Source organism: Chroicocephalus ridibundus, chromosome 4 (genome assembly GCF_963924245.1).
Source record: "Chroicocephalus ridibundus chromosome 4, bChrRid1.1, whole genome shotgun sequence".
In the NCBI taxonomy this organism is placed as follows: domain Eukaryota; kingdom Metazoa; phylum Chordata; class Aves; order Charadriiformes; family Laridae; genus Chroicocephalus; species Chroicocephalus ridibundus.
In genome coordinates, this window is record NC_086287.1 from 13,631,154 (window position 1) to 13,654,539 (window position 23,386).

The 23,386-nt window shown below is 38.7% G+C and overlaps 1 protein-coding gene across 3 annotated transcripts in view; it reads left to right on the plus strand.

Moving 5' to 3' along the window:
• The window catches only part of TRIM66 (tripartite motif containing 66), a 58,225-nt gene that overhangs the window by 14,652 nt on the left and 20,187 nt on the right, over positions 1-23,386 (plus strand). For 2 of the 3 annotated variants that reach the window (XM_063332622.1, XM_063332620.1), the window contains 9 exons: positions 2,121-2,224; positions 6,833-6,980; positions 11,747-11,879; positions 12,449-12,565; positions 14,755-14,869; positions 16,226-16,372; positions 16,510-16,627; positions 17,970-18,850; positions 19,872-20,033. In XM_063332622.1, coding sequence (XP_063188692.1) covers positions 2,121-2,224; positions 6,833-6,980; positions 11,747-11,879; positions 12,449-12,565; positions 14,755-14,869; positions 16,226-16,372; positions 16,510-16,627; positions 17,970-18,850; positions 19,872-20,033 — 1,925 coding nt within the window. The remainder of the gene's footprint in view (positions 1-2,120; positions 2,225-6,832; positions 6,981-11,746; positions 11,880-12,448; positions 12,566-14,754; positions 14,870-16,225; positions 16,373-16,509; positions 16,628-17,969; positions 18,851-19,871; positions 20,034-23,386) is intronic. The other variant, XM_063332621.1, reaches the window with a different exon arrangement.

Here is a 23,386-nt window from a genome sequence, read left to right on the forward strand (position 1 = left end):
CTGCTCTATCACAACAGGCCTTGCTAAAAAGGAGCCTTCTATTCTCCAGGCTGAATAACCCCAAATATTGTAGGTAAATAAGATACCTTTTCAGCTGCGCTCCTTATATTAAGGATGTAAAGTACAGGAAGAGTTTAAAAGACTTCTACAGCTTTCTGTCATCACGGGCATCTTTATCAGATGAAGTTTTAGCCTCTTTGTAACTTCTATCACCAGAACACACTTAAACAAGACTCAAGTTACATGCCCAGAAGATGAGCAAATCATTAGCAATTGCTTGCATTTCCCCTGGAGTGACTTGTAGCTGAGTAGCACAGGCAGCTGTGGATACTGCCTGTTCCTTCTCACATCTACATGAACACTCGGTGTTGTATGAAATGCACAGTTAAACAAGTGTGAGGTAGACCATAGTCTGCCACTTGGGCCCGCAAATCAGAGTTCTGTTGTAAGTGCAACCTCTGAAAACAGTAAACAATATGCTTTTTCTTTTATAACAAGATTTGGGCTAAAAAAGACCTAAACCTCATGGAAGTGGTTCTTAGTAAGATGTTCTCTTCAAAGGAAATGCAACAGAACTCAAAGTTTCTTCAAAACATTTATGAATGAAAGTGAACGTATCCAGACATCTGACTGAGTAGTGCTTTTGTTAGAAGTGGTAATGTAGGAAGGGTTTGGGGTTTGTGTGTCTCTGTCAATGTAAAGTGCTGCTGTTAAAATAACAGTAGCCCAGTTCTGAAAATGGGAGATGTTCAGGGTTAGAATTGTGCACCTGGCCGGGGGACTGCAGGAGCCCTGTCCCAAGGGCAGGTATTGCTTAGCACCCGGAAAACATAAGAGTCTGATAACTGTCTAATGCAAACAGTAATAGACGTCTTAAGATTCAATTAATCTACAGGCCACTCTCCTTATTAAAAAATAAATTTAGTTAAGGAAAAGAGCACATTGAACGTTGTCAGTCCAGTAGGAAGTTGTCACTGATCTTGCTTTTGAAATCTTGCTGTGAGTTTGCATCATTTAGTCATGGAAAATATTGCTGTTAGTTATCGTAAACAGATCACTTGGCAAGGTGAGCATAGCACTGAAATTCTCTTCTCAACAGAATGGAAAAACTTAGATAAAAAAAATACTTGATAAGATAAGGTAAAAATAGACTGACACCACCACCACCATCTCTAAAGGACTGTATTCACATCTACAGTAGTTTACAGAAATGACAGTAGTTTACAGAAATGTGGTTAGAAACATGCACACTCCGTTTCAAAAAAAAAAAAAAAAGAAAAGTACTAGACCTTCTAGAAAAATGTAGGTTCTAGCCCACGAAGTCTAGGAATGGAACAGCAGAGGTGCAAAAATGCAGGTATACAGTCATGGACATCTTCGTGAGCTGTTAGGTCTCAGCCCAGGCAAACACGAGGATTCATCACAGTTGTGCTCAGTAGCTAATAAAGGTGGAGCTAGGTTTTGCTGCTCGATTTGTTTTGCTTTGCTTTGCTTTAGGAGTGATCACATTTTGCCACCTGTGGATTTGTTGTAATAGATGGTTTACAATTCTGACTTTTATTTATGAAACTCTGTTTACATCCTTTACCTTTATTCTGACTTGTTGCTTCTGCTAGCAGCATGTCACTCCTCCTTCCCTTCACTTGGGTAGCGTACTGCACTGTAAAACTAGTATTAGGCAATGTGTGTTTTATGCTTTGATATACCTCTGTTAATGTAAAGTTGGTCTAGAAGAACCTTAGCGAGTATCAGAATGCACAAGCAGATTTGTAACAAAGGAATAGAGTTTCAGGTGCAGCTCAGTTTTTATCAAAGCTGTAAGCCCTAATGAATTCATGGGAATTAGAACATGCAGATATCTGATAAATACTGAAACAAGTCAACTGAACTATAGTGTATTTCTAGGGATTTTGTTAATTTGTTTTTCTTTCCTATGTATTGAACTGGATCTAGCCACAAGTAACTTAGGGCTTGAAGAATGCCTTGGTTTCCTGGAACTAAGTGTGTCTGTGTCGTGTAAAAAACCAGCAATACTTAAATGTGGTTTATATGATTTCCTGGTTCGCATGGCCGGTGTGCATTGTTTTATTTGTGGTGTTTTGTTTTTTTTAAATATTCAGGTATCCTTTCCTGTCCTGTGTGCAAACAGACCTGCTTTGCAAGGGATGTAGTTGAAAATTTCTTTCTCAAGGACTTTCCCACTGGTAATTCAGCTATGGCAAAGGTAAGTGAAAACCACTAAGTTGGGTGCCTTGTGAGTTGTTGAAACACTACCAGATGAACACTGTTTGAAAACAGAGCAAACTTTTATTGAACAACAGTCTTACAGTTTGCTTATATGGCACTGTAATTACTTCACTCCTAGAGATGGACATACTGCCTTAATAGTACTTTTTAAACTTTATTTGAATAATGAGCTTGATGCTATATACTTAAAATACAGCTGACTAAAAAATATTGCTGCTAATGGTATAGGACTGGATCTGTGACAATCAATATATTAGGAAGATACTGAATCTCTTGGATTCCTCATTGTCCCCTTTCTGCTCTCAACACAAACAGAAGCAGACTAACGGTTGAATGATTACACCAAGATTACCCATTACATCCCGTGGGCAATTATCATTTTCTGATTGTCTGTTTTAATAATAAAAAAGGTCACTTCATATTTCAGTTTCCCATCGGGGGATGGATGCACTGGGTAATTGGAAGGAATAGGATTACTACCTTGGCTGTGTACTCACACTGTACACAGATGGATTTCTGTTAAATAGCCAGTTAATAGGCAGGACTATTCTCACAGGTTTTTAGTTGTCACGGCTTTGAGCTGCGAGGAGGGACAGAGAAAGTTGTTTATTTCTGCCCACTCTGTTACAAAACAGTATTCTATTATTAACACGAATAAGATCGATTTCAAAATGTGGTAGTAGTACTGCAGCTGGGTAGCTGGACTTAAAACAGGTCAACTTGTCAAAACTATTCTGTAATCTGCTGACTGCTTTTTCCAAGGCGTGGTCCAAAGCAAGGAAAGAGTAATTAATAATCAGGGATACTGGACGTCACCATCTGAACCAGCTCCTGGACCTCAGTGTGTCTCTTTTGCACTTTTGACTCCTAAGTAAATGGGATAGCCACAGTGGATATTCAGTTTCAGGGCCTTTGGGTGGAGGGGAACGCTTTTTCCATAATGTAGGACAGAAGAGATATCTTTCCACTCCTCTTAACTCCTCTAGGGGCAGCAACAATTTTTAGGTCAGTTCTGTCCCATGCAGAAGGCTTGAGACCTCTTTAAATTGTGCAAGTGACTTGCCCAATGACGTTGTAATTTCTGTGTTTCATTTTCTCCATTGTTAAAAAGAAAAAAAACATGTAACCTAATCCATGGAGTGTTCTGGGGAAATTAAAAAATAAATGCAAGCAAAGCGTGTTGACAACTTCAGGTGTAAGATGCTTGAAGTGTGCAACGTAACTTTAGATAAAACAGGAAGAGGTCTATTCACGTGCACTCTTCAAAGAGAAGAAGAAAATCCATAAGATATTGCTGAATGTTTAGAATGCATTTATTATACTGGGATGGTGAGACACTGGAACATGTTGCCCAGGGAGGTGGTGGAGGTCCCATCCCTGGAGACACTCAAAGCCAGGCTTGATGAGGCTCTGAGCAATCTGATCTAGTTAAAGATGTTCCTGGTTACTGCAGGGGGGGTTGGACTAGATGACCTTTAAAGGTCCCTTCCAACCCAACGGATTCTATGATTTCTTAATTACCATGACTCACATCATTTACCTTTCAATGAGAATTTGTGTAGAAAGGAAGTCAAATGAGACTATCTAATGTCTTCAAAAGCACTGGATTATTTTTTCAAACCTTCTTTAAAAGAAGGTTTTTCTTTTCTTCAATCCCTTAGGAGTCCTAAAAGTGGTTCAGTAAGGCAGATTTCTCGCTAGAGCATCTGAGTACCCTAGAGGGACTCACGAACGTTCCGCATAGTTTTTGTCTTACTTCCTTTTTATTAACAGTCAAGTCATGTTTCAGTGAAGCTTGCTTACTGTCTTTTATCCACCATCCCCGCCCCAAAACTAAAGCCATAGTTTCACCATCAGTAACATCCAAAGGAGGAGCACCAGCTCATCCGAGACACAGCTGAACTACCATTATTTTCTTAATTTACCTAATATGTTCAAATGGGAATCTGTCAAGGCTTGTAACAAAGTGTTTGGAAGCAAGATGTTTCTCTGTGTGCGAGACAGTGAAGCATAAATGATAGAATGTGCTATATACCATCAGCAGGAGTTTCAAAAATATGCAATTCAGAATCTCTTGCCCAAAAGCCCATTTCCACATCATAAATAATGTAACTCTGGGAACACTCTGTGCTTTGCAACTTAGAAGTAACGTTAACACAGTACAGCGTCAGGTTCTAGTCAGACTGAAAGCTGAGCAGTTACAGGCAAACCTGTCATTAAGCAGTTTTGGTTATTGTAGAGAAGGCAGAGCATCACTCAACTTTTGACCTGTCCCCTAAGCTGGCCCTTCATGGGTACACTTTAAATTAGACACTTCTTTTTATATAGCAAGCTTTGCTTCCCAGAATAAATACCCTTGCATTTTAGTTATATGAGTTATATTAGGCTTTTTGGTTTAAATTATTATATGTACATTTTGGAAAACATTGTTGATAATCAAATGGCCAAAACAACAGAATGGCTTACACAAATACTTCCCTACCTAAACAATCAAACACATTTAAAATTTTGCTTTGTTGTCTTATTGTCACGAATTGCCCAATCCCTTTGAATAAGATTGGGAATACTTAGAAACTCTTGAACAATGAGTTGATAAGAGACCTGTTGTGAAATTCCAGCTCCACTGAAGGGAATAGTAAAATTTAAATGAATTTCAAGAGAACAAAAATTTTTCTTCTTTCACTGAAGTGAATCAGAACTCAACTCACTTCTGTGTCAGAATTTAGGTGGATAAAGGTGTTCCACTTAGTTTTAAATCATTTAACATTTAGACGGCTTTAACATTAAGACGACCAGCAAAGCACTGTGATTGTTTTTTCTTCAGGCTTTCTATTCCATGAGACACCACAAAGAGAAACTCTTCTATTAAATTCACCAGGGCTTGCATCAGGGCTTATATGCTGAGCGCATGCTGCTATATCCTTCTCTTCGTGCTTTCCATCAGAATAATTGGGATGTAATTGTAACTGGACTGAACTGAAGATAAGCTGATGCCCAACAGAAAGGACACCATAGGAAGTAATTTTGACATCTATTATTAGTTGCTTGAATAGCCCCGAGTAGTAGCAATATTCAGGAACTATGCATAAGTACAGTAGATATATTGTAACCTTGTAGGAAATATTTGAGTATGATAAACTGGTGACAAAGCTTTTATGCTTTGATGATGGTAAAATTACATCACTATGTTTGCTCCGCCCATTAGTACCTATTTGTGGCTATGGTAGGTCAAAAGCATTAATATTAGGAGTTTTCAAACAAAGTATTTTATGCCTAGTGCAAATACTTTTTAAAAGACGTATAGTTATAGCTATCCTGAAATAACTCTTGAGTTCATTCTGGATACCAAAGATCAAATTGCCACTTCATTTATGTGCTGCTTTATTCATTTGCCCTTTAGTGACACTTCCAGACAGCGTGGCCTATATAACAAAAGACATTTCCTAAATTGTTGAATCAATAGAGGTGATAATTAATTAAGGTTTCCAGTTCTTCTCAAGTTCCCCTGTCTTACGTTTCCAGTTCACCACATGTGATATTAGTATATAAATTGAGCTCATTTCTGGTCAGCTCTTTAGAGAATAGGAACTAAGTTTTTCATTAATTATATGTGGGTGTTCCCGTATTGTTTTCTAAATTGCCTTACCACTGTCATGTTTTATGTATTTTTCTGACAGTTACACTGTATTAGAGCGGTTCATACAATGCTAAAGCAAATAGAGTAAGCTCTAATTTTAAATGAAGTAATGTAGATTTGGAGTAGCTCTGCTGAAGTAGCTCTGATTTACATTCATATACATGAAAGCAGAAGTGGATTCTAGCCTATAGATTTTTTTAGTTTGTTAATAAATAATTAGTAATGGACAGAAATTAATGAATAACACTGAAATAATATGGTGAAATGCTTCTGCATAATGTTGTGGCTAGAAATGGAAATGGTAGTTAGGTTAAGAACTTTTTGATGGGCTATGTTTGACTCTAACTTTTCATATACTTGGCAACTTAGGCTATCTTTTCTGAGGTAGAAAATATCTGTATCTATCTATCTAAATATATATATACATATGTGTGTATATATATATATAAAAGTAAGGCATACACTCATTTGATGTGTTAAAGCCATCAGTAAGTAGTACAGCACTTAACCGAAATGGATTACAAAGCACACAACTCATTTTCAAAAGTAACTTTTAACCTAACCTTCCTTAACTGAAATCAGAAAAGTCTTATTTCATAATTTCATGGCTTTTTCAGTACAGAAGAAACAAGTGATTATGATTATTTATTCTGACTTCACATGTAACGTGGACCCTAGAATTTTGCTGAATAATTCTTACATCATGTCATAATTATCCTTGATTGTGCTAGAGCAGAGAAAGGCAACCAATTTGATTTAAGAGCTTCAAATCTTAATTTTATTCTGTTCCCTGTTACAACAATAACCAGACTCTTAAAATCACTTGAATTGCATTAGTCTGAGGAAGAAGAATGTTAAGCTTACCAATCTGAATCATAGCCTACTAAAGATAACAGTTTGTACAGCTAATTTGTTATCCTTGTATGTAACTGCACTTTTTGTTCTTAGAGCTGCTCCACGTGTAAAGAGAAGAGACCCGCTCACAGTCTCTGTACAAGCTGCAATAAGTGGTTGTGCAGCTCATGTACAGAGGAACATAGACATGGCAAGGAAACTGGAGACCGCTTACTTTCTGTATCCCTGAAGGGCTGCACAGGTACTGAAGATACACTTCGAAATTTTATTTCTTCTCATATCAGTTATTCGGTTGAAAAAGGAGCAGTTGCAAGCTGTGTGCTGCAGACACCATGCTCTGTGTGCGTGACTCAGAAGGATATGTCTGTGTCAATGAGAGATTACGTGATTTTTCTATAACTTTAGGGCCATTGCCACAACCAGCATTCCACAGTATCTGAAAAGTTTTGGATATTTGTATTCCACAGAGACTGTTTTTTCCATATGCCTTTTCTGTCTGTGGAGTGATGGGCTAAGGTTTGGTAAGCTACAACAGCAAAAGGCCTTTCCCTTTCAGTATTTCTGTTCTCTTTTGGGTAATTTCCTTCAGGAAACTACCATAAAGCATTTCCTGTATTTATGGACAAGGTGTGGGAGCGTGAGTCACAGGTGGCAAAAGGCTGTGATGACTATAAGATGTTCCTTTCCAAGCCTGGAGTGAAAAACATGGTTCCTGAGTGTGATCACTATATTGCCATCAGCAAACACAAATGAAGCTTTTTAAATTATTATTATTTATGTATATATTATTTATTTAGGATGTGAATATCCCCTCAGGATATTTCAAAGAAAGTAAATACTCGTATATACTAGAACTTAGGCTTTTTTTTTTTTTTTCTCTTCTGGAAATAAAGCATCCTCTGTTTTCAGATTCAGTAGCCACCTTCAGTCTGTGTATGGTGTTCTGAACAGCAGCCACCTTGTTTGTAGGCCCTTGTAACCATTAAGAGACTCTCTATCCCATTGATCTTGCACCTTTAAAGTGTTCTATCTTTTGCCTTTTGCTTTACAAGGGCCACACTTTCTTTTGTGATCTGAAAATTGTAAGATTCCCTGGGTCTGAAACGAAGCAAAGTAGGGAAAAAACCCCACCAAACATATTGAATCCTGCCTATTCCTATTGATCTTGATAAACAATTTCTTCCTTGAGCGGCAGAACTAAAGGAGCCCGGCTTCCCTGGGAAACCTTTCTTTCTGCTTCTTCCTTCATGATACCTGTGCTCTGTGTAACACATCTGATCACTCCCTGCCGTGCAAAACCTGCAGCTCTCTGTCACAGTTCCCCATCCACTTACCCTGCACATCCTCTTGCTTCCTTCCTGGGTCATCAACTGCCCGCTGGGCGAGACCCAGCTCATGCAGCTGAATGGCTAAGCTGGCTGCCAGGCTACACCCTTAGCCTGGTGACTCCTGAGGTCATGCTGCAGACTGATGTGCCAAATTCATGTGATTTTTCAGAACTTTACCCTTCTTTCAGTTTTGTATTTAGAAGATAAGGGCAGGACTAGGCTGGGACAGAAAAATGCCATATTGTATAAGAAGAAAACAATTTTAAGGTAGTCTGATTTCTTTTTCCAACAGACTTATCCTTTGTGAGTCTGAAGTGAAGGCCCACAAAATGAATGCTGCTGGTAGGGAATTCCCTGTGAGGGCTTCGTAGTATTGGAAATGGCTCCATTCTTCTTTGGAAACAACTTCATTTTATTCGCCTCCATAGCATTCTGTAACATCTGGTAGCTTGGGGTGTGTGTGTGCTAGTTAGATTTCATTGTTATGAACATGCTTGTTGAGAACTGGAATAGGAAGTTATGGGAGTGGTTTGTATCACAGTTATTCAGCTAAAAACTGCTACTGAACTACTACATTGTAAAATAGACCTTAGTTTTTAAGCATAAACCCAGATAAATAGCACTGGACATCACTTTGATTCCCACCCACCCCCCTCAAATTTCCCAGTAACATTATATGTTTTACGTCTTGTTGCTCCAGTGTATTCCTGTTAGTTGAACCACTTCTAGAGGTACTATCAAAAATTCCAGTTTCTTGTGAGTGACAGACTATTACTGCTTGTTATGAATACGAAGAGATGCTGAGATGTGGTTCACAGATGGGTTAAACTGCACTACTTCCATTTTTCACAGACACTGATTTTTCCTGATTTAAAAAAAAAAAAAGGCACCCAAAAAAACCTGCAAAAACTTTCTGGATTTGTGACCACAACATGTGAAAATGTTGAAATCTTCTAAAATGAATTGCATAGCTGAGCACTGGAGAGCTAGGTGCCGGGAACACAGGCCAAAGCTTTATGACAGATTAAGCAGCAGTTTTGGAGGAATAATCTCTGAAGAACAAACCTTTCACTGGAGAGCTCTGCATTAGCACTAGGAATAAGTGAACTTTTTTAAGTTCAAAGTGCTGCAGAGCTCTCTAACTGCTTAAAGTCCAAAACTTCTTCCTCCCTTAGTTGTAACGTTCTTAAAAGGACATTCAGTACAGACTCTTTCCTCATCAAGTGGAAATCTGTGCTTTGCAATTGAGTAGAAACAATCCTTTTGCCAAAACTATGTTAGAAGTTAATGGTCTGGTACTGACATACCAACTATTTATAGGCTAGTGCACAAACGGAATAATTTTCTCTTTGCTATACTATCCTTTCAGTCTTTCAAGGTTGAGTATGAACCTGTAAAATCAAAGTTTGAGTCATTGCATATTATGCAAGTTGAGGGAGGACCCTATTAGCTAAGATGAGATTGCTTTTCCATAGTTGACATTAACTGGTCAGAGGAACAGAGATTTAAAACTTTCTGTTAATTATTCAAGAGATCAACCTGAGATAAAGAAAATATAGGCAGTAGGAAATGGTGACTCAAATTATGTTAATTCAGAATTTAGGGCAACTGAACTTTCCCTGTTCCTCAAGTGAAGTTCTTTTCAAGAAGCTAACATGGATAGTTTTGGTAAAGATGTCTGCTCCTAGAAAAGTCACGCTTGTGCCCTTGCTTAGCATCTGATTTGTAAGAATTCAACTTATTTTAAAGCTGAAGAGCATAGCTCTGAGCTGAGTATAAAGTAGGTCAAGAATACCATGGCTCAGTGGCAGTTCTCACTGATATGTCAATTGAATCAGGGAATTATTAGTGGCAGACACTGATGGTCTGTGTTGTAATAAGATAACATTGATTTTTATCATAATTTGCATTTGAAATCTGCTTGTCTCTTAAATCTGACACAGTCCTAAAAACCCCACTGATTTCTCTGGGATGATTACAATCACCCCAAGGCTAAAGAACCCTTCAGAGACAGAAAAATGGAGAAATCATTATATAAGATCATGAGTAGGCTTCATTATACTTGGACCTTAAAGACCGCATCTCATTATAAGTTGGAGTTTAATATGGATAATTTGATCCTGAGTTTTCAGAAAAACAGCTTGCATGCTCTGCAAGCTCTGAACACTTAGAGGGGCTTTTCCAACTCGTGAAAATTGAGATGGTTATTAGGGGCTTTTTGTTTTTCTTCTAAGATATAATACCTGACGCCATAGGGGAGGAAGAGACGATCTTCAGCATCCACTTTGGTTATATGTTGGTTATAGAACCTGCTTGGTTATGTATTATTTGCATTGTCAGCTGCAGGTTTTAGTGAAAAAGTACACATTTGCAGAACAATCAGAAAAAAATTGCTATTGCGGTGAGTTCTGTTGGTACCTTTATAGAAAAAGATATTGGAGTGGGCTAGAAAAATCCCTGATCCAATTTCCTCTTTTAATAATGCTATCTATTAGCATTTGATTCAAAAATAATATAAAACAATAAACCTTCCTGAACAATAAAACATGATGCTGTAGTAAATAATTCATAACAATGTAAACTATGTAATGCTGTTACATAAAAATCTTGGCCTAATCTATCACAAATAATCTTCTTGCACGTTATGTTAAGATGGTGGAGGGGGCAGCCAATTGAACTGGAGGAAGTAAAACAACCACCTCAGAAATATTTGGAGTAGATAACAATCTAAAAAGTAGGAAATTTGTCATGACTTTTTAAGAGCACGGCATGGATTTTCTCCATATTTTCATTCTCTTTGTCAGACAACAGGTTTTCTTAGCCTTTCTACTTCTATTCTGTGCATTTTCCAATTTGAAAACAAAGCGACTGAATTAGTATAGCTTGCTGTACACTGTGTGTCTGTGTTAATTGCGATAGTATCACTTCAGAGGCTTGATTCTCTAAAGGGCTCCATTTTGCTACAGGATGAGAGCATGGTCCCTGCCACAAGTTGGTTTTTTTAAATGTTTAGATAAGTAAGATAGATTTGGTGCGGGAAAATTGAAACATTTTTTCTCATTTTATAGGAGCAAATGATGATAGAGAAATAAGTGATATTTTTATTTCATTTGAAGTTTGTATCAATAAATGTTATCTAATTATGATTGTTTTGTTTAATGTCTTGTGTGTTGGTAAAGAATAATGGAATAGTGTCTTTGTAGGAATACTTTGAGGATGCAATCGTGTTTTGTTTGCAAAACAATTTCCCATGTGAGGTTTTTAAGAACAAAGGATTTCCTTGCTTCTACTGTGAGTTCAGGTTTATTTAATATATTTGCTCTTCTATATTTTACAATACAGTTTTGTTGACTGGTTTGCCAGACCAGGGCATTCAAAGTCATGAGGCAGGTGCCCAAAATCATGAGAAATATTTAATACTCATGAGACTTTAGAGGACAACATGAATTTGACTTCATGACTTGTTTCTGAACCTCTTTGATGTGCTCAGTTTGTAGGATGTATAAGGCCAGGAAAAAAATATAAACAAACCTTGCTTCATATAATCAGATGGTTCCATGGTCTGGGTCTTTTAAAAATAACATCGAGACTTTCAATGAAATTGTGAGAGTTTGGCAACTCTTTTTCTGAACTATAATAGTAATCATTGTCAATGACACCATTGCTTTATATTCCTCAGCAACTGAGGATGAAGCAAGCGAGTTTTCCTTGTTTTGTCCAGTGCACACTCAAGAGCCACTCAAGCTGTTTTGTGAGACCTGCGATACCCTTACGTGCCGCGGCTGCCTTCTGACAGAGCACAAGGAACACAGGTACCACACACTGATTGCTTAATCATAACCCTGTCTAAAACTGTAGTTAATTTAGATTTAAGACTGTTCGTCTGCATCTTCTGTCAGCTGAAGTTGCAGGCTAGTCCAAACTTAAAAGCCATGGCAAATTCCATTTAGTTGTCTTATGCCCAACCAGTGTAACACATGGGTTACTGCCGCCACAGAATCACTCACTGCTCTCAGCAGTGTGTACCTTCCCAATTGTATTGTCTGCCCAGATACCGTGTATGGATGTAGTTCCTCGTGATTGTGCTCAAAGGCACAAGTTGAACTCAATACTCAGCATGGTTCAAATACGTCTGTTTGTCAAAGACATCATGACCATACAAGGCCAGAGTTAGCAAAGCTTAGGCATGCTGCTTGCCTTTGGAAGTGTGAGAGCCGTGGAAGGAACTGTCTATACACAGTGACACCTTTTGTGAGATGAGGGAACCATGTCTAGACAGTTATTAAGGCAGCTGGTCCCCATAACTCATCAACTGATAAGTTGATTACTTATCAACAGGGGAAAAAAAAAAAAGGTGTGACAATTTCCCCTTCTTTCCCAGGTTCAGACACCTTGATGAAGCTTTGCAGAATCAGAGAGTTATCCTGGAAAATGTCATAACTAAAGTGGAAGAGAAAAAAAATGGGATTCAGGTTTCAGCTAAACAGATCGAAGACAGGTAATTGCTATGCTTTTTTTTTTCTTTTTTTTCTTGAAAGTGGTTGAAGAGTAAAAATATTATTTTCGCTAAATGTAAGTTAACAGAAGTAAATGCAGATGCTGTATTTTTTTTTCCATGGAGGGTAGGAAATAATAGTAAGATTAAAAATATCAAATTCATGTTTGAGTAATACTGACAAGTCATGACATTGTAATACATGATTCCATAGTCCTTATAAGGCATGTGACAGCTGACTTCAGAGTTAAGATTTCTTTGTATAATCTGTTTCCTAACTAGAATTTGAAAAGATTAGAAATGAAGACTGTTTTTAAAATACGTTATTTCATAGAATCATAGAATTGCAGAACATGAGGTTGGAAGGGACCTCAAGGATCATCCGGTTCAACCTTTCTTGGCAAAAGCACAGTCTAGACAAGAGGGCCCAGCACCCTGTCCAGCTGAATCTTAAAAGTGTCCAATGGTGGGGAATACACCACTTCCCAGGGGAGATTATTCCAATGTCTGATTGTTCTCATTGTGAAAATTTTTCTTCTTGTGTCCCATTGGAATATCCCCAGGAGTAACTCGTACCCATTACCCCTCATCTTTTCCCCGTGAGTCCTTGTAAAAAGGGAGTCTCCATCTGCTTTGTAGTCACCCTTTAAATACTGGAACGTGGTTATAAGGTCTCCCCTAAGCCTTCTTTTCTCAAGGCTGAACAAACCCAATCCCAACAGTCTTACCTCATATCACAGGCTTCCCAATCCTTTGTTCATCTTTGTGGCCCTTCTCCGGAGCCTCTCCAGCCTGTCCACATCTGTTTTGTATAGCGTGGACCAAAACTGAATACAGTATTCCAGGGGTGGCCTGACAAAGTGCTGAGTAGGAATAATGACTTCTTTATCTCTGCTGGTGATGGCCTTGTTGATGCAACCCAGCATCCTGTTGGCTTTTTTCTTCAAGAAACGTCAAAACAAGATGCAATTCCAGTACAGACTAGTATAAAAATATATAAAAATATAATCGGCTACTAATTATGTATTTGTTAGCTGTTGGATCTCTCTTCTGTGTTAATAAAACCATTTCAAACACCTTGAAAGAGTACAAATGTATTTATACTATTTATACTCTAGAATAAACTGAAAGTTTTTTGGATTAGCATGCCACATTCAGAGGGTAGTGGTCAATGGCTCAATGCCCAGATGGAGGTCAGTGATGAGGGGTGTGCCTCAGGCATCCATATCGGGACCAGTACTGTTTAATATCTTCATCAGCAACATAGGCAGTGGGATCAAGTGCATCCTCAGCAAATTTGCAGAGGACTCCAAGCTGAGTGGTGTGATTGACATGCCTGAGGGATGGGATGTGATCGGGAGGGACAAGCTTGAGAAGTGGGCCCATTTGAACCTCGTAAAGTTCAACAAGGCAAAGTGCAGGGTCCTGCACCTGTGTCAGGGAAACCTCCGGTATCGAAATAGGTTTGGGCATGAAGGGATTGAGAGCAGCTCTGCCAAGAAGGACTTGGGGGTACTGGAGGATGGAAAGCTGGATGTGAGCTGACAATGTGCACTCCCAGCCCAGAAGGCCAACTGCATCCTGGGCTGTATCAAAAGAAGTGTGGCTAGCAGGTTGAGGGAGGTGATTCTGATTCTGCCCCTCTACTTCAGTCTGGTGAGATCCCACATGGAGTACTGCATCCAGCTCTGGAGCCCTCAGCACAGGAAGGACATCGACCTGTTGGAGTGAGTCCAGAGGAGGGCCACAAAAATCATCAGAGGGCTGGAGCACCTCTCCTATGAGGACAGGCTGAGACCATTGGGGTTGTTCACCTGCAGAAGAGAAGGCTCCAGGGAGACTTTATTGCAGCCTTTCAGTACTTAAAGGGGGCTTATGAGAAAGATGGGGATGAACTTTATAGTAGGGCCTGTTGTGATAGGACAAGGGGTAATGGTTTTAAAATAAAAAGGGTAGATTTAGACTAGTTATAAGGAAGAAATTTTTTTACAGTGAGGATGGTGAGGTCCCTTCCAATGCAAACCATTCTGTGTTTGAAGAGAGAAGTGTGGGAGAATTTACAGGAAATGGTACAACCTTCTTTGGAGTTCTCTCTCAACTGTTAGATCACTTCTTGTAACAAATAACTACTAAGCTCTGAATAATTGACATACCAGTTGTCTCATCCAGGGATGTATATCTCTTACCTATAGGTTACTTGAAGTAAAACATTTATATGAAAAGGTAGAAAATCAAATAAAAATGGCCAAGATGGTTTTGATGAATGAAATCAATAAACGAACGAACATCCTTCTTGAACAACTTGAAGTAAGTAAGGCTAGTTTCTTTGGTATCCTGTGAAATTAAACTAAACTAAATTTAATCCCAGTGTCAATGGAAAGTGTAGGGACTGTGAGAATTATTGTCCCTTTGCTTATGTTATCAAATATTACTTTTTTTTTTTCTTCAGAATTTTATGTGGAATCAATAGTTGACAAAGATTCAGGAAGAAGTGGCAAAATGTTTACTTATCATGCATTAACCACATTTTTCTAATGCAGTTACAGAAAATATATGTGCACATTTTGAGTACTTACAAAACAAACAAGCTTCTGATGTTAATGATTATTTTGTAGAAGACCGCTAGCAGCACATTTAATATTCTGTTTTGAAAATAATCCTCTGGTATACTTTCTGTAACAGAGCCTGCAGGTTTGACTCTTTGATTTTTGGATGAAGTATATATGATTTTATTTTGAAATGTGCTGGGCACAAAATTGCTATCAGATCTGATCAGAATTTCCAGTTCTCAGTTATTCTTGGGTAATTTTAGCAGGTGTTGGAAAGACAGGGCGCTCAGCACTTGCTGGCTACCTTTGAACTTACATATTTGACTCAAATATGACTACTCAGCTAAGTAGCTTTACAAAAAAGAGGAACATATGTTCTCATTTCAGGATGATTAAACATTAAGTAAATTAAGTGTTCATGTGTTTTGACAACATTTCAGTGTTTGTCTGACTTACCTATAACCACAACCGAACTGTGCACACGCTTGAAGTATATGCACAGTGCTCTGTTGAAGTGCACGTAGAGGGCACAAAATGACATCAGGAGGTGCTGGATTCAAATCAAACATGGGAAGATTGTCCTTTACATAAATAGTAAATGAGTGTGGAACTCCTTGCTGCAAGATATTGTGTGTGGGTTCACAAGTAGTTACGGACAAACGCATAGAAAAATATACTGAGGGTGATAATGTAGCCTCTGTCCTTGTGGTGCCTAAATCATGAATTGCTGGAGACTGGAAGACCATTGTGAGGAAATGCTGCATGCTTCTGCCCTTTTTATATTCTTTGTTGGGTCTCTTCTGTATTGTAAGAGTCAAGAAAGCGGTCCAGGTGCAAGTTTGATTCAACTTCTACAGCTTTATTGAGTTACTTTATTCTGTTACACCAAGGCCAGAATGATGTAGGTTGTTTGCTGCTGGAGAAGTCATTGTTCTTCCTGAATTCAGACATATCTGTTTAATAGGATTTGCTTTCTTTTTATGATTGGTGGTTTAAAGATAATTCTAAATAAGAGTGTCCCTGCAAATAATGCATAATGTAGTGCCAATGATTGTATGCATTATGTGTGTCTGAAGAATGACAACTATCTTCTACTGATTTACGTTATTAACAGAAAATCACCAGTGAAAGGAAGCAGAAATTGGAGCAGCAACTGCAAAGTGTTGTGGTTTTAAGCAGACAGGTAGAACATGTGCAGAACTTCATCAGCTGGGCAGTGTGCAGTAAAAACAGCATCCCATTTCTCTTTAGTAAAGAACTGGTAAGAACAATACTTATTATCTCAGTCAATTCAAATTGTGCAGTAAATGTCAGAACTGTTTTAAGGATTTAGTGTTTCTCAAATAAAACATTTTTTATGTTTTATCATAAAATCATCCTCCTTTGATTTGTCACCAGATTGTATTTCAGATCCAGCGCTTGTTAGAGACAAACTGTAACACAGACATAGGCCCTCCTCTGAAGATCAGATTTACTTGGGATCCCTCCTACTGGACTAAACAACTGTCCAACTTGGGTAAGAAAATTATGTTGTTGTTTATTAGGCAAGTGCCCAAAGCTAGACCAGACAGATATAGACAATACAGTACTTTCCCTAAAGTGCTCTCCTTTTTTGTTTTGACTTCCAGTTTTGTACTTGACGTGTTCTGAAGAAAAGCTAGTGTGGCTGAACTTTCCTGTTTTTTCCCTCCAGTTATATCAATTCACCTATTAAAAGACATTGTTATATATAAATATTACCTTATAAACATTACCTAGAAATACTTTCTATAAATATCATCTTTGATGGTCTTACAAAATCACAATGTAAGAACATAACTGCTAATTTAGTGGAAACACTGTGAAGGACTAAACAAAAAACTGAAATTACTTAAAATGTAGTGTCAGTGGCTATCAAACAGCCTTGACTTTGCCCAATGTATTTGTAATTCAGTTCTGTCCCAGCAAGCAACAGCACTGTACAACAGCGTGACTTTGGCAGTCCTGTAAGGAGTACCCTGGATGAAATGGAGTATCTGCAGGGGGCCTTGTGCAATTTCCTCTGCCTTACCCAGGGGCAGCTGGGTTAGTCATGCCTGTGCGCCGCACATCCTTTGGTATCTTAGTGGCCAAGGGACCTGAGCAGTGCTTCAGACACTTACAATTAACAGGCACAAAGATGGCTTTAAGACATTGACTGTATAATAATTACAGTATTACTTATATAATGATTGTGCATACTCTGACTTTGTTTCCCAACAGCTATAAATTTCCCAATTGCGGTAGGTTTTTACAGTAAATTCAGTTAGGTGGGCTGATCAATGGTCTAGAAGATTGGTTCGCTTCCCATTCTAAGATATTTAAAACTAGATGAGGTAAAACACTATCAAATGTACTACAGGGAACAATCTTCTCTTGACTAAAAGCATGTACAAGATCGGTTCATAGGTCACTTCTATTTCTAGCTTTTACGATTCTCACCTACGTACCATCAATCTCTTTTATTTTTGTCACTTTCACCCTGGAAGCAGTCTTTTGTACTTGTGCTTGTGGATGAGAAGATATGCTTGTACTTTAGTAAAAAATGAAAGTATAAGCTATATCCATCAGTAAAAATAAGTTAAGGTCAATTTTTCAAAGCATTTGCTGGTAATCCAGCCATGAGTTCCACTGACATCAGTGGAAGTTTGGTGTGATATTAAGTCACTGAAAAATCTTGAAAAATTTGTCATGAAGGTATGTTGAAGGACTGTTTGGATAGGATATTTGAATATCTTTTATATTTGAAATGAAGACAAGGAAATGGCCAGTGTTCACAGTTTTTTTTCTGTAAATTTGTCAAGATCACAGGAGGGAGTAAATTTGCTGTTTTTTTCTAGGAGGTTTCACTATGGAAGGTGGACACATTTCTCACTCAGATGTGCTACTCTGTGGAAATGTGCAAGGATTACAGGCCTCTTTGTATCATGGGCACCGTTCACCAGCGTCACAGCTGGATGCTGTGAATAGCCAGCTACATCAGTTTCCACCTGCAGTTCAGTGTCCTACACCTGTGTGTTGCTCACGCTGCCTCAGTGTACCTCACCCAAACAAAGCTCAGCCTTCTTACCAAGACATAAACCGCCACCAAAATTTTCAGCAACCTCCAGAAGTGCGTGAGCAGCACTTTCCTCTGCAGTACAGCATGCAACAACATGACAAAGAGCAAAGGGATGCCCCCCAACCTCTGAAGCTAACACAGTCTGGGCTGGAACAGCAGTCACAGTCAGAGCCAGAGAACGTGTCCAGGAGGATGGGAAAGCATTTACCATCCCAGCAGACTGCGCCCCTGGGTTATGCTGTTGTATCACATGAAGCTCAGCAAGTTCACATGAGCCATCCACAGCCATTCCGCACACAGGCTTCTTTGCAGACATCAACTGTGCAAGTGCAACTTGGTCATCTCCAGAAGATAAAAGCTAACCACTTGCAGCAGCCGCCACAACAGCAGCAGCAGCCACCGGCATCACCACCATCAGATCAGAATGAGAACACCCACAAACAAGTCATCCAGCAAAGCCTGGACATAATGCACCACCAATTTGAGCTGGAGGAGATGAAAAAGGATCTGGAGCTTCTTCTGCAGGCCCAAGGACAGTCCAGCTTGCAGCTGAACCAAGCCAAGCCACCTCAGCACGTTCAACAGACCATAGTTGGTCAAATCAACTACATAGTGAGGCAGCCAGCCCCAGTTCAGCAACAAATCCAAGATGAAGCACAAGTAAGTTCTCTAAAAGTTCTTTCCTATTGCATTTAGTCAATGTAAGCTCAGAAGTGGGAGACGTCTTTGAGATTTCATGTATTTGGTTGAACTTTCTGTTGTTGTCTTGTCTATGTTTGCATTCAGCAGAGGCTTCATGCCTCATGCAGATTGGGCCAAAATTTTCTGTAAAGTGCTGCATAAACAACCTGGATCCCAAAGATCTGAATCTCTAAATACACAAGGTGAGCAGCAGTTGGGAGAATAAAAGCACTGTCATTCCTCCTTTGTGATAGGTAACTGGAGGACTGCAGTAGTCTCACTCTCCATTTCAACTCCTTGTTACTGGAAACTTTAAGCCCTGAGTCCTTGAAAAAGATTGCCTTTTGATTCTGAATAATTAGTGAAAAGGGAGTGAAGAACACCTTTTTTTTCGGTCTGAGAGTTATTTCCCATTCTACTAGTAATTGCTCTTGCTACTGCATCATGTTCTTTAAGATTTTCATCAGTATTCATACATGCTATTCTGTTACGGTTTTGTCAGCACAGCTAATTTCTCCCCCTTTCCTCTGTTGATAAGAATCCTGCCTTTGAAAAAGGGACAGTGCTTGGTGGTGAGCATCCAAACTGCAAGGCAGATAAGGGTGCACAATAAGGTGTCTTTGAAACTCATTCAAAACAGTGTGGATTGCAGTAGAAAGGTGGCTTGGACTTCCCGTTGTGTAAATTCTGGGGAGTTCCCACCTTGAATAGCTCTCAAAGTGGCTTACCTGTAGGGGCAGACTGCAGGCTTCTGGAATAGCTGTACATTTCAGCAGCTTTATTGATTTTTTTTTTTTTTTTATTTTTTTAAATTCATTAATGTTTGAGAGAAATCTTTCTCTATTCATTTATCTCTCTCGTTAGGTTTACTTTGAACATCTTTGGTTTTTTAGAGTATTTCCAGTCTTGTCATATTGCGTATGCTATGCGTTCATGTGAATTTGTTACCATTTTTCTTTCTGAGATTTTGAAGACATAAATTCTTAATTGTGATTTGTAGGTCTGTGAGAGTTCCACTGAACTTGATGCCCAGAAGCCTGTAATTCCTCTTGACAAACGTGATAGTCCCTCCCTGTCACAGTCACTAGATGAAGAAGCCAGTGTCAGCAGTCACTCCCCTGAGAGCACATTGCAACAATCAGCTTTCCATCCAGTGAGAAAGGTATAAAGAACTTTTTAAACAAATATTTTAAAGGGAAAACATGAGCTGATAATATTGAATATAATATGGCATTGAAATTTGCAATCAGGTTGAAAAAATTAAAATACAGTAAATATTGACAAAATAGCTTGTAAATCTTGGAAGACAGTCATAGCCTAACCTCGTGCGCATCTCCCAGTAAGATACCTACACTGCACCGTAGCCAGGATCAGCAACTGTTCTATAAGCTGGTAGCGTTTAGATCTGGCTGGCATGATTGTTTTGTGTGAACTGGTAAATAAACAGAAGACCTACTTCTTTATTGAGTAAATTCTGTCCAGTCCCTATCTCTAGGGATTTAACTATCAGGACTTGCTAACTACCATACTAGCAGCAGTTAATTTGAAAAAGAGTCAGAGATTCTGATGAAATCAGGCCTGAGAAATATCTTTCAAAATAGTTGCCCCAGAAATAACAACACTGAAGACGTGGTGTCTGAAAGGGATATAATTCTGTTATACTCCTTCTCCTTGTTCGTGTATAAGCAGGAAAATCATATTTTCTGTATCTCTAGAATATTTCAGCACATAATAGAGTCATGCTTTGATCCTTCCACCTACTGTGAGGCCCTATTGAAGCAGCAGCATAAACAAAACCAGGAGGGCTCATCTTTATCAGTAGATCCTTGCTGGCTCTGGATATCACCTTTGTATTTGAGGCAGAGAAGCTGCCTTTTACCTCTCCATACAGTTTGTTTAAAACACTCCAAACAGTGCTTTATATTCTGGTTGCTCAGATTTGTTTGGTACTTGGGTGTATGACTCATGACACGTACCATGTAGAAGTCTTTCATTGGTGTTTTTTCTTGAAATTTGTGTGTGGAATATTGTTGAAGAATTGTCTTTCCTTACTAGCCTCCAAAAGGCTATTATTTTATCGTTCTTTGATATGTAGCTTTGTTGATCCAGCATATTTATGATGCAATGCCCATTTGGAGAGTTGTTGGAGATCCTTTTGGGAATTGTAGAGACACAGAAAGGTAATGATTATTGAGGCTCTGGAAGCAACGCGCAAATCAGATTCTGAAGCTACAAAGAAATCTACAATTGCTAACTTAATCCTTTAGATGTGATGGAATTTCTAGATTAGGTTGATGGTAACACAACATTCTGAGATGATGCTTTCTGGCTCTGAACTTCCACATGTGGAAGCAGATCTCCCTTAACTTCTGATGACAGAGCACAGGACTGAGGAAAGCTATGCAAATTTTCTAGAGTAGGGCTAAATTTACGTTAGGATATGACTGTAAAAATTGAAGATGTGTATTTAAGGCCTGAGCAAGAACATGAACCTGAGCACTTACGTTTCTTGTAATGCAGACACACCCTCATTTGTGAAAATGAATGGTGATGCTAACCAACTAGCTTTCAGAGACTTTTTCTACATGCATGTGGAAAAAGCTGTCCTTTGTCTTCTGTACCTGTAAAGGAAGGTTACTCTCAACAGCTTAAACAAGAAAAGTTAGAAAGAGGGAAGAAAATGGAAGCAGATGTGCAAGAGAGAGACTAGTGTAATCTGATGGGAAAAGGAGGAGGAAAAAAAAGGAAGAAGGGCTGTTTCGTTGCTGTACAAGTTGAGAAGGCGGCAAGAGGAGGAGACTCCTAGGGGAAAAAAAAAAAAGAAATTTTTTTAATGGTACTGAGAAGTGAATGCTCTTGTGCAGAAAGCACAGATGTCCCTGTTTTTTTACTAGTTTCCTGGTACATCTGCAAGAAATGAGGACCTTCAACAGTTAGAGTATGCCATCTTTGCTTGCATTTATCTCTTGTAATGAGCTGTTTGGGACGAAGCCACAATGTACTGAAGCTCTGGCAATGGCTAATTAGAAATGATGAAGGGAAACAGCACAGTAAGGAAACTCTTGAAATACTTTCTTCATGAATACTGTTTAAAGAAGCTTTTGCTGATGATTAGATCTGGTTTAAATAGGAGATCGGTTCTTGTTCAAGAACAAGGGCATGTGTCTCTTCATTCTCATCTCTGTTTCACCTGATTAATATTTTCACGCTCATCTTCAGACAAAAATTTCTGGATAGGTGTTTGTCCATTTACTTTCATGTGGCCTGTATTCAGAACGTGTCATCTCTCTCAAGTTCTTGGTGGCCATGGAAAAAGTGAATGTGGGGAAGTCTAAAATACTGCGCTTGGAAAATGGTAGAGAAACCTTTTGCTACCCGGAGAAGAACTGTATTCTGCTTTTTGGAGAATAATTTTTATTGGACTTCTTGGCCTCCTGTTGCAGTTCTGCTGAACTCGGATAGCCTTTGTTGTGCGCGGCATTCCTATTGGAGTAGGTAATTCGCTGGCTGCTGAGATTCTTTCATTAAAGAGAAAGCAGTATGAACCAGGATGTAGCAAAACTCAGAATTAACTGTTTAGTGATATGTTTGCCAAGATCTGTCAAAAAATAAAGGCTTCCATTAGCCCAGTGTTTTCCTTTATTTCGGAGCGGGGCATGACTTGATTGCTCATGTAATTAAACATCTGTGCATTAATTTTGAAACACGTTTACGGTATGCATTTGATACTATTGGCTGATAACTAGATGAATTGTCTGCATACAGGATCATATTTATGTATGAAGCAATATAGAGCAGATGCTATTAATAGTTTGGGATCACAACATTACTCATGAACGGGGAAACCACAAGTACGTTATTCAGATCGTCCCAGACGAGTGCTAGTGCAGCCGTTACACCGCGGTGTGAGACACTCGTATGCCATGTGAGTGCTTTTGAGTTCAAAGAATGCCTGTTCAGGTTATTCTGATGAGTTCTGTGTTTTGTCCCTCACATTTAAAGCTGGTTATTAATAAGCAGAAGTAGAGAAGTAGGGATGTAACACTTCACACACTTGTAAAATGTCCTAGTGTGTTACATTTCACCATCTATCAGGACAAAAATTAAATCTAGCTTCACTAAGCAGAGCGAATTTTGGCTTTCTAGACATATAAAGTAGGGCTTTCCAGCTTGTGTCATTCAGAAACATTGGCATCAAGGCTACTGCTGTTTTGAACTTTGGAGTAATTCCTGTCTGTGCTCACCTGCTGTGTATGCATGTGTTTACTTTAGTATCTAAACATGTAACTTCAGTTATGTGTGGGCTTGTTTTCATTTGTTTCACTGTTTTTGGAACATTAATGGTGGTATTTTGTCAGCCTTTCTGTCTTCCTGTGTATTTCTCGTAACTATTCTTTCCCGGTGAATTGAATTCTTTGTGCAAAATAAATTTTTCTATACTTAGACCATTGATTGATATGTCAAGTACTGCACTTAGCATAACGTTGGGCTTGATTAGCACCTTTTAAGAATGCA